We start from the raw sequence: 12,006 nt of genomic DNA, 5'->3' as shown, positions 1-12,006 counted from the left end.
GGAAAAATTAAATTGTATTTATTTCGTGAATTTTTCTGAGGCTGTCATGACGCAGTGGCACTAGCATGTGACTGTTAACGCGATGGTTGTGGGTTAGATTTCCACTCGGGCAAATCAAGGGTAGCGAGAGGAAAAATCAAAGGTAACAAGTCAAAGCGCGGCGGTAAGTTCCTCAACTCAACATGCAATGCCTCGATAATTCGGCGGAAAGTGGGGAATGGAGTGTCTTAACAAAAGTTTTCTACTTTTTTCTTTCTTTTTTAGTTTTAGGCAGAGAAATCCTATTATCTACTCTCTCTGCCTAAATTCGATGGTAAGCGCTTAAACAGTAGGTTCCTTCTAGATACGAAATACAACGTTAAAGTAACTAAAGTATCAGTCTTCTGCAGCATTTAGAAAGATCCAAAAAGAGCATTTTAATTTTTTTGCGTGTTGGATGCCGGAACACAACGCCGTGTTTTATTCAACAAATTATATTCTTTTGTTATATTGTTTTTTCAGATTATAAAAAGAATTGGCGCCATTTGTGCAAGCAACTTAATGTATGTTAATATGTACGTTGTAAACACACTTTCATAGTGTTTTTGGCTTTTCGCTGTCAAGGTTAAGTTATATTACTATAGACTACACGCCGTACAAATATTATATTAAACCATTTATTGTTGATCGTATCATCAAATAATGTTACTAAAAGGTGTAGGTTCAAATCAAGGTTGCTGTATCTGTACTATACAGGATAGTTATAAAAATAAGAATACTATAATTCAAATAATAATCACATGAGGTCAGTTTCAAAGCGCGGCGTTGAGTTCTGCCACTCAACACGCAATGCCTCCAGAATTCACTAGAAAATGGAGAACGGAGTGTCTTAATACTAGGGCAGGAAGTCAGTTCCCTCCTGGATCAGGATCGGAGTTGAAGTGGTGAAAAAAATATATTTTTTGACTTTGGCATTTCACAATTACAAAATGACTGTAGTTTATAATTTCACAAATTTAGAACGTGATGATTCAAACTTTAAATACTAGATAGAACTAGAAGATACTGAAGTATACGATACGTAAGTGTTCTTACAAACTTGATGACACATACACCGTATCTCCAAAAAGGATTTATGTTCGCAACTATCCAATTAATTTATTATAAGAGAATATTAATGCATTTTATTTCGACTTCCGGTCGTATCCCATATAGTAGAGTATGCAGAGGGAACTCTCACTTTCCGCAGAATTTTTGAGGCATTAAGTGTTGACTAACGGAACTCAACGTCGCGCTTTGCCTTGTTACCAGAACGAATAAATAATAATTTATTTCCCTGAGTGTAAAGCGAACCCGCAACCGTCGCGTTTACAGGCACATACCTGTGCCATTGCACCACGGTGGTCCCAATTATATAAATATTATAATGTATATTATATCCAACATAATAATTAATTTCGTTTTCTCCGGACTGATCAAAAAAGGGTAGCGCTAGTGCAATTGCTCAAAACACAATAATTCTTAAGGTTCCTATCTGGAAAAGAGAAAACACAGTGTTATATCACAAGTTACTTTCCCATCTCCCTTGTCCAAAGATAAAAAACTAACCACCACTGGCACCAAGTTGGTTCGATTGGTCTAAACCACCGAGGTCATATAAAACGTCACTAACTGTCACAACAAACGGATGGACATGTCCATTTGTCATGCCATTGTACACAATAGTGTAGGTAAGTATGTGAGGCGTCGGTTATGTATGTAATGCATTCAATTCTATCTAGTGCACAGTAGGCACAGGGAACCTAGTGTTAAGATACCTACTCTGTTCCCAATTTTTCGCTTACTTCTCGAAAATTTGCGTTGTCATTGGTGGAACTTAACGGCGCGTTTTGCCGTTAAAGATATATATTAACCGTGTATATTCATAAATTGTAATACTATACGCTCGACTGCCAACATTCTCGAATGAAAAGCAAATTCCAATTTTCCCAGACTCGTATTTCTGTTCAGTCAATTTTAAGTATCCATAAAGTGTCTTCGTGAAGGCGGACTAATTCACTGCGTAGAACGAAATTAAATAACGCAAATTTTATTATGGAACTAGTGGACCCGGACGCGGCTACGCCTACTTCAACTATAAGAATATTTATTAAATATATTCATGAAATTATTTTCAATTTTCATTAGAATTAGTAAGGAAATATAGGCCTAAATAATTAAAAAGAATAATAAGTAGATACATATTATTAGAAAAAATTATCTGAGTTATTGAAATGAACCAACAAAAGGATTAAAAGTAACTAAAGGATAGGTATTTCTTAATATTAGGAAAAGTACCTAAAGTATTCCGTGCGTGCGTACATAGATATCGACTCTACGAAATAACTAAACATTTATCTCTATTAAATAGGATAATTTTAGCGGGCTATATCAAATAAAATAAGAAGAGAACCAAAGTGTAGTTTAAATTAATTATAAACAGTAAATAATTACATAAAAATTAACAATAGTTCGAAAATGTATGAAAATTTTTAAAAGTGTCAACGTCATCTGCCCGTTCGCGTCGGTCATACTGTGCCGCCCGTAGGCTAGGTCATTTGGAATCAGTGACATCTCAATTATTTATTAGAATGTTATACAGTAAACTATAATTTCAATCTAGATAAAATGCCAAAAGTGACTATTATATTTATTTTCATAAGGATCAATATCAATGACGCGGTAACGGTTGCGTAGCGACGCGACGGTTGTTATTAACATGGCAGAATAAATTGCATGTCAAATTAGAAAGTACTTTAAAATATATTGGTTTATATGTATAATATAATGTTATATAGCCTATAGCACTTCTGAACAATGCAGCTTTCATACAAAACAAAAACAATGTAAATCGGACCAGTAGATCCAGAGATCTTAGCGTTCAAACAAACAAACAAACAAACAAACAAACAAACAAACTCTTCCGCTTTATTATATTAGTATAGATTACTCCTCTTTGTCTATTTTTATGTTATTTTAAATAGAAAACATTGAGTTTATAAATTTATGGATGGAATGAGCACTTATTTAATTAAATATCTTAACACTTTAAATACCAAGACCAAGATTTTATTAGGTTGTTATATGATACAAAGATCCATCTTGTTCCCCCATTTTTATATATGTGTGGTAAAGATACCCAAGTTTAGGTAATCCGAATGGAATTGAACCATAAACCATTTCTATTATCCTTTTTAAAGCTCAAAATAAACAAATAATGTGACAGACGCAGCGCTGGCTGGTCGCCAGTGCCGCAGAGTGACGAAAAAAGTAATTCAACGAAAATGTCGATAGTCGGCTGGTGCTCTTGCTGGGCTGACTTCAAATTGTTTTAACCTTTACATTTACCTGGTGTATCTATAGAACTTTCGTTTATTGTAATTTCGTTTAATGTTTTTAGAAGTTTCGTTTAATGTTTTCGTTTAATGTTTTTAGAAGACGTTGTCGTGGCCCCGTGGCACAAGAGAGTGACTATAAACGGCACGGTTGTGCGTTTGATTCCCACTCGAGGAAATATATTGGAGAGAAAAAGTTGCGCCAATATGGTATGCCTCTAGATTTCGACGGTCTGTGGAGCACAGAAATGTGAATGAGAACGGATTGTCTTAACTTACCAATTTACAGGTGCCTTCTGCCAACTCTGGTTTAGTATGCGGGTTACAGCGTAAAGCTACGAACAAGAAAGTTTTGTGACTTCCAGCGTCATGTATGGTTCTTTCCTCGCCTAGAATTTGTACGCACATACATCATGTTTAATCAGAGATTATGAGTTACATTAAGTAATAAAACTTTAATATATTTTTACAAGGTGTTACATATCGTTTGTGTGGAAATTATTACCAACACAATACTTCTTGCGAGCAGGCGTATGATCACCACCTCGATATGATAAAAAATATTGTTGCCATTCTATTATATTTCATTCCTATTTAATTAAATGTTAATTTTCCACTCAGAGAAATGATTTTAGTTTTAGGTTATTTTCATTTCCCCACTTTAGTAGGTAGCCCATGTCTAAAAATAGGGATCGGATTGTTTTAAGTTTAAAGCGCGAAGGTTTCTTACCCTACTATAGGGGAAAGAAAACAGGCATTATTTTGCGAGTTGAAAATACTTCCTTAAAAGTTTAAGATTGTTAATTTAAACTCATATTTCGACAAATTATTTAACTTATCGTTTTCACATAAAAATATTATTTGAATAATAAAAGTGTCTACTGATTGTGGGACCTTGGATGTTATCTTTTATCGTCGTCATCGATCAACGTTGGCGCTACACTATGTAACTCTGTCTTGTTTTTGCTTCCGTTTTTCATATGTATTTTCGTAAAATGTCCCGTCTAATAATATATTTGGAGATGCTATTATGGTATAATTAGGAAGCTGTTCCTGAAGATTCTGTTACAGTTTTCGTCATGTTTTTGTTGAAAAAAGAGTGACATAATAATAAACACACTCTGCTACCATGGTAACAGAAAGATCACTCTCGTGATAACAGTTTGTCCTCTTTTTCCTGCTTCACAATATCGATATGATAAATAAATGGCCCGATGAGAACGCATGGCTTAGTTAGTCAGAACGCTTGGACGGTTTCCAAGAGGCACGGCTTCAAATCCCGCTAGGTTAAAATGTGGATGTCTAAAAAGTAAGATATTCTTTTATTAAGCATGTCGTCAAGCAATGCAGGTATACAGGATATCCTGTAATAGTCTGAAATCTAATTAAATATGGCTTAACTAAACGATCTATTGAAGAAAAGCTATAACTTAGCGCGTGTACGTAGATCGAAAGTAGCACACAACGTCAACTTGACAAGTCTTAAGTCTGAATTACTCAACCGTCTGCGTCTGACATTTTTGCGGGATGTCGCTCTTATTGCAAGTGGCGTAAGAGTTAGTGTAATATTGAAGGAAACTGAGTTAAATTGATACATTGGTTGGTTATAAGGTGTAGTGTATGTTATGAGCGATTATATTGATTTTGATAACATGTCTACAAAGGGAGCGGGATCGATTCCCGCTACGTTATAATTTGTACGTTTTTAAATATTTCTTCCTTAACTGTATATTTGTTTATTTACAATTGAAAACTTATTTGGTTAGTGCCTTATTTTGATTTCCTTGGAATGAAATTTATATAAACATTAATCTAGAACCAATTCAAAAAATTCGTGACTATAGCTTTTTCTTCAACCTTCCTGTTTATAAATACAATATTACGCAGTGAAGTCTCACTATTACGCAGATTAATCTTAGTCAAATTATTATTATTATACGACCCTATACTGTTCCGTGGACGGACGATGGCCTCTCACACCTTCTTCGATTCTTGTCCGTTTCGTGCTATTGCAAACCAATCAGGCCTATATGGTCGAGCTCTTCTCGTAATTTCCGTTTTAGTCTGTCGATTCCCCTTTTAGTGTTTGATTTAATATTGTAGAGCTTAAGAGTTTGTTAGGCTAAATACGCTAATCTCAGAAACTGCTGTTTCGTATTGAAAAAAACATATTGCTTTCAATAGTCCATCTATCAAGAAGGGATATAATTACATCTCGGCATCTAGAATGTCAGGGGGAGGGGACGCGCGTAAAGCCACAGGTCGAAGTCAGTATTCTATATAAATGTTACGAGTATGTTAAAGCAAACAGCTTATCACTTGTACTACGCGCAAATGTTTTTTGATACTGAACCGGATTGCGACAACTTGATACTGGAGCGGTTTCAAAAATCGTGAAAGTTGTTGCGAATTTTTTAAATATATTTTATATGAAAAATTTTATATTTTATTATTACTTATGTCCTTGAAAATGTACTGAATTGTATTTTGTGTAGAAATATTTCGTACGAATATTACTTACTACTTACTAGTAAACGTAGATGAGCCAAATAAAAATATTACAATCTTAATTTATATGTATATTTCTTAGAAATTCAAAATAACTCATTAATCTTATATTATTAATTAATTGAAGCCATTCGTGCCGCAGGGCACATCAGCGTGTGAATGTAAACGCGACTGGTTGTGGGTTCGATCCCCACTTGAGAAAATGAAATATTTATTTAAATTTATATTTTTATTTCTTCGCTCTGGTGACGAGGCAAATCGCGGCTTTGAGAGTCGAAAAAGGGGGAGCGGAGTGTCTTAACACTAGATTCTCTCTGCCTACCCTGCTGTGTGCGGGATACAGCGCGAAGCTGATTTTTTTTATTCATTAACTGTAATGGGGAGTATCCCTATGACAGGATATTTCGAATATTTCTTCGCGAACTTTAACATAAACATAAAATGTTATTCACATATATTATTGGAAATACATATTACTAGGACATTAGCAATGCATTTAAAATGCAATAAAAGGAAAATTTCGGGTTTTTTTATTACTATTATACGATAGAATGACGTCGACTGCAAAACGTAATGCCTAATAGTCTTTATTATTGTATAGTATACAATGTTAATTTTTACCTGTATTTTGGGTGGGTTTTTTTACATTGTTAAACATATAATCTTGGAGATATTGTTTTACTATTTTAAGATTTTACCTTTTGATCGGATGCTAAACCGACCGTTTTCAGCCAAAAACAAACTGGAGCTACATCTGCCTGGCAAATTCAAATGCCTGGCGGCCCTGGGGGTGGTCAGGCTTGGTGGTATATTTGATCAAAACATATGACAAGAATTAACCAAGATCATACTCCTGTTAACTACGAAATCATAAAGAATCAAAAATTTGTTTTGGTAGTAGATACTTAACTTATTTATTATTATTGTCGATTACAAAGACCAGCCTAACAAGCATTAAGTTTCGGCGTGGCTGAAGGGTTTAGTTGATGCTGAAGCTGAAGCTGATTTAGTTTTTATCTATTTATTAAATGTTTCTAATATGCATTTTTTGGTAACAGGTGCGAGGTGGTAGCACTGGCGTTCCGCCTCCCGCGCCTCCTGCCTTAGAAGAGAAGCGGTCCCCGTTGCAGCCTCAGCAGCAGGGCAGAGCTCAGCTGCCACCAGGTATATATAATATACATAATCCAGTAGTGAATAACAGGAGAGTTTCTACACCAGGTTATGATATGACCAAAGAATGGGGCGGACTTCCCAGAGTACACTATCTAACTGTGAGGGCCGTTGTTATTTCCTCAAAAAATCAATAAGCTTTATGGGAGAGATGCGTAAAGATATAAAAAAGTTTATATGTTCTATATTAGGTTTGTTTATTGTGTACTACTACTACTTAATAGAAATATTGTGGTTAACAAAGATGTTTACGCGATGATCGTATTTTCATAGGTCAGGAAATTAATCGGACTAGGAAATATTTAAATTTACATATCCCAAAGTCTATGTTAATGCGGGACGTTAGGCCGAAGCTCAAAGGTGGCACTCAGTTTTTTTTGGACTGCATATTATTAATAAGAGGGAACCTAATGTTATTTTTTTCCGTTCTATATTTTTAATTCTCAATGTATCGTCAACAGAACCTGTTCCGGTGCCACCGCCGCCCAAGCCAGCGGTCGTGAAGGCGCCCAAGAACGCGAAGATCAATCAAAAGGTTTGTTTTAACGTGGCGTAAAAGCGTAACAAACAAACTTACATACACATTTATAATATTAGTATGATGATGACTACGCGGGCAAAGCTGCATGTAGAAGCTAGTTTAAATAGAAAAAGAAGGCGAAGGCGATATAGTATCACAACTGTAATAATAATCCGCAATAAAATTCTAAGCGCAAATTACTTATTTTTTAAGAAAATCACTATTTTAGTGTGACGATAACTACTTCTTTGTTTCTATTAATCCCCTTATTCTTTAAAAAAACTTTTTTCTTTTGTTTTTTTTTTCTAAGAATCGGTATAATCTAAACATCTTAACTTTCACAAGTTGTGTTATTTGGCTACAAGCAATATCTATATATTATGTATATTTATATAAAAAAATCCGCTTCACGCTGTATCCCGCACATAACAGGGTAGGCAGAGGAAACCTAGTGTTGAGACACTCCGTTCTTCGACCAGTACCTAGTATATCTTGTATTAGCAATTTTTATCCTACAAAATTACTTTTGTACAGTAATAAAACTATTCAGTCAGGTTTTACCATAATATACCTAATTTGAATACATTTTACCTTTTAATAAATCGCACCAATTTTAGTAGTCCAGGAACGAATACATACCTCAGGTAGACTATAAATGTACCGTTAGCAAAGAAAGTCGGTGTAGGAACAATAAGGCTTAAAACAAAAAAGCATTACCTGGAAGTGAACTTGTTACTAAGTATACTGATATTTGAACTACACAAAGATAAATATTTAAATCGTTGCCGAAACGTGTTGCGTTGCAAATTTAACTTGTGTTGTCTTTAACAACTCTGTTCCCCATTTTAAAATAAATTAAATTGTAATTTCCCCGAAAAGTAGTTGAACACACATCAGTCGTGCTTACTGTAAGACTTTGTTCCACTGCGTCACGACGCGACAGCCTCAAATATATCTTTCTTTCTGTATTATAAACCACATCACCACTACACCGATGTAGATTGAATTTCATGTTCACAGACAGTTAATGCTATAATGCATTATGTATCATTTATACAGGATATTATGCTTTACAGCTTTGTTGCGACGGTTTGTTTTGCTTTGAAGTTATTTGATAGAGTAACCACGATTTTTATTTTGACCCTTGAACGGGAACCTATATAGTAAAATTTCGCACTTTAGTCGTGATATTCAACGTTTTTCTTAAACTGAGTCTTAAAAGAATGGCATGAAATATTTATGAAGCAAGGATAAGTACCCACATAAACCTCATGATGTCCCCTATAATCACTGACTACAGGTGCCAAGGGGTTCTTCCGTCAACCGCGGTGCCGACGTTAAGTTCCGCCTAACATCTTGAGTTACCTCTCTAAGTGGGTAGGAAGTCGTTTTATTATGGGAAATAGATGAAAATAAGAAGAATATTTTATCAAAATATTAAATCATCGTCACCCTACAAAATACCGCGCAAGTGCTACACTAGTGCTGTCCGAGCGGAGCACATTTATCGATCAAATATGAATATCGTGGGGTTAAAAGAAAAAAGCATTAGGGATGTAATTATTGACGCTGTGATTATTGTTATCGCGAATATTATAGACGTGTTCTGTTTGTGTATTAATTGTTACTTAATTTTTGGTAACAATTTTAGAAAATATATAGCGGATAATATGAGACTTTTTTTATTTGTAGGAATATCATATTTTATTTTTACATTATCATATATCTTATTTATGTATCAGTACGTTGTACAGTTCGTAGTAACCCCGTTATCCTCTCTAGCCGTATATAAAATATTTATTATAATTCTGCACTTGTAATTAGTAATTGTGTTGGACCTTGAACACATTATTACAAATAATTTACCTCGTTAATACATTTACAATATTTGGCTATTAATATATGTGCTTTTTCTAGTCACATAAAAATTTATAAATTATAATCAAGAAATAATGTTATTGTTAAAATATGTAACCTTTTTCGTAAATTAATATATTTTAAGCCAGTTCTTTCCGTGTAAATATCAACTGTGACCACAAAAACAGGTATATTTACCCTATTAAAAAAAACAATGTCAGTAATTATTCACCACGGTCCACACACATCACTACGGCAGTTGGACGCTTGACGGCGCGAATGCCGGTCGTGTTTCCCGCGCTTTTTACCTTTTTTTCAAATTATAAATAATATTTTTGTGTTAATTTCATATCAGTGGTATAATTTGTATTAAAATACAATAGATGTGGTGATTTTGGATGCAGTTTTCATGGTTTTTATATGGTTTTTCTATATAGTTTTTAAATAGTTATTTTGTATACTGGTAATGGACGATCCGCGTTTTGCATTGAATAAGTCGCGCGCCGGTATAATTGAAAACCGGCGATCGTTGCGAATTGTAGGGGGAATATTTAATATTTTTGTGTTTTGATATAACATTTATACGATTATTTCAACAATTATCAGAATTTAAAGTATTTAGTTTATGTTTTTGAATGTGTGTCAAATTTTCAAGGCTGAAAGTGCAATAGATTTGTGCATCGAATTGAGAAATTTAAATTTAATAAATAAAATAAAACAATGGCGCTTAAACACTGTAATCTCATACGTAAGAACATTGCCTTCACGACTGCAAATGCATTCGCAATGAATTATTATGTTTCTAGAACAAATCTACTTAGAGTTTCGCTCGTGTTACAATTCGATTGATAATTATTATTTATTTATTTTGTAACTTGTCCCTTTATTAAATTAAGGGACAACGTGTGACCGTAAACACGAGGATTGTGAGTTCGATTCCCACTCGGGGGAATGAGTTATTATATTTTTCTCGCTCAGGTAACAAGATTGAGTTCTGCAACTCAACATTCAATGTCTTAATAAGTAGTTGGTAATTGGGGAACGTAGAGTCTTAACACAGTATTCCCTCCGCCTACGTTGTTATAATTATACGAGGTACAGCTTAAAGCTATAAAGTATTTTTTTTCCATAGCTTTTTGTAGGTTCGTAGATTTAACGCGTTTCGTCTTTATTACGACCTTGAAAGTTGTAAACATAATTTATCTATAGCATAGTTCCTAAACAAGGCAGCGACTAATATGGTATCTGTATAATATCGGTGATATAATCGATTTACATAGCTATAAGTTTGTAAAGTTATTTTTTTCGATAAATAATCGATAAAGTCGTGTTCGTTGTATAAAGAAATCGACACCCCCATGTTCTATGGGGCGTAATTTAACACGTGGGCTCGCTCGCAGTGCGAGCGTGGCGTTTTTGTTATTTAAATAATAAAAAATAATAGATTTAGATAAATAATGTGAAGAACGGAGTGTCTTAACACTAGGTTCCCTCCGCCTGCCCTGCTGTGTGCGGGATACAGCGTGAAGCTGACTTATTTTAAAAATAGTAGAAGGAATATAAATTAAAGAAAATTATATGAACATTGGTATAAAATATTAGTGGTAGGTATAAAGTTCTATAAAATTTTAATACCTGTTTATTTATTGTCTTTTTTTAAATGCTTGCGTTACATTCGGAGCAATGTGTTTACTTTAAAGACCGATGAAGGCCAGAGTTATAATTTTGAGATATTGTTTTTTTTAACGAAATTAAAAAAAAACCTAAAGATTTAAGGCCGTCGTGTCGTCTAAGCGTAACCGCGATAGTTTTGAGTTTGATACTCACTCGAGGCAATTAATTTATTCATTTCCTCATTCCTCAAGCCCTGGTAACAAGACAAAGCGCGGTAAGTTCCGCAACGCAACACACTCAACACACTGTCTCGAAAATAGGGCGGAAAATAGAGAACGGAGTGTCTTAACACTAGGTATAGGGAGCTTATCATGCTAAATGCAGAATCGTGAGGCAAAAATACGGTTTTTCTAACCAGATACGTGTCTAAATTCGTTAATAAATATGTGAGCTACCGCGTCGTACATATTTTGGTTGATACAAAAATAGATAACACTTTTGTCATTGAGAAAAATTATCGAATAGTTTTTCTAGTTTAATTTTGATGATAAATACGAAAGAACATTTATTTGAAGATTTATATGTTTACCTCATGAATATCACTTTTAGCTTCACCTCTGAACTCTGCAGCTTCACGCTGTATCCTGCACACAGCAGGACAGGCAGATCCTGTTTTAATCTATATATATAAAATCGAAAGGTCACTCACTCATCACGAAATCTCACAAACTAGATGTGCTAGGAATCTCAAATTTTCCATAGGAGTTATTTATAGGATGTAGGTGCTCGCTAAGACGGGAATTTGTAATATTCGACTTCTAAGGGGTTGTTTTTGGGGTCGAAAGTTTGTATGAACAACACTAGGACGTAGCCATGGAGACAGAAATTAATAATAACATAGTTTACGCAGGTGAAACCGCGTGCGGGCCGCTAGTAATTTATAAATGTAAACTGCATCTCAAGATCGATCTCAGAGTTGAATTA

At 34.4% G+C, this 12,006-nt stretch overlaps 1 protein-coding gene across 15 annotated transcripts in view; it reads left to right on the top strand.

Moving 5' to 3' along the window:
- LOC146538611 (la-related protein 1-like) overlaps positions 1-12,006 on the top strand; it is a 63,238-nt gene that overhangs the window by 13,758 nt on the left and 37,474 nt on the right. For 10 of the 15 annotated variants that reach the window (XM_085187461.1, XM_085187464.1, XM_085187460.1 and 7 more), the window contains exons 2-3: positions 6,920-7,025; positions 7,493-7,566. In XM_085187461.1, the coding sequence (XP_085043587.1) occupies positions 6,920-7,025; positions 7,493-7,566 (180 nt within the window). Of the gene's footprint in view, positions 1-6,919; positions 7,026-7,492; positions 7,567-9,663; positions 9,821-12,006 lie in introns of those variants that run through there. The other 5 variants (XM_085187472.1, XM_085187471.1, XM_085187468.1 and 2 more) reach the window with 3 other exon arrangements.

The sequence above is a fragment of the Heliconius melpomene genome, chromosome 6, assembly GCF_056956725.1.
Source record: "Heliconius melpomene rosina isolate 202511_hmr_F chromosome 6, ASM5695672v1, whole genome shotgun sequence".
In the NCBI taxonomy this organism is placed as follows: Eukaryota; Metazoa; Arthropoda; class Insecta; order Lepidoptera; family Nymphalidae; genus Heliconius; species Heliconius melpomene.
Note: the sequence above shows the minus strand (reverse complement) of the source record. Positions and strands in the feature narration are given on the sequence as shown.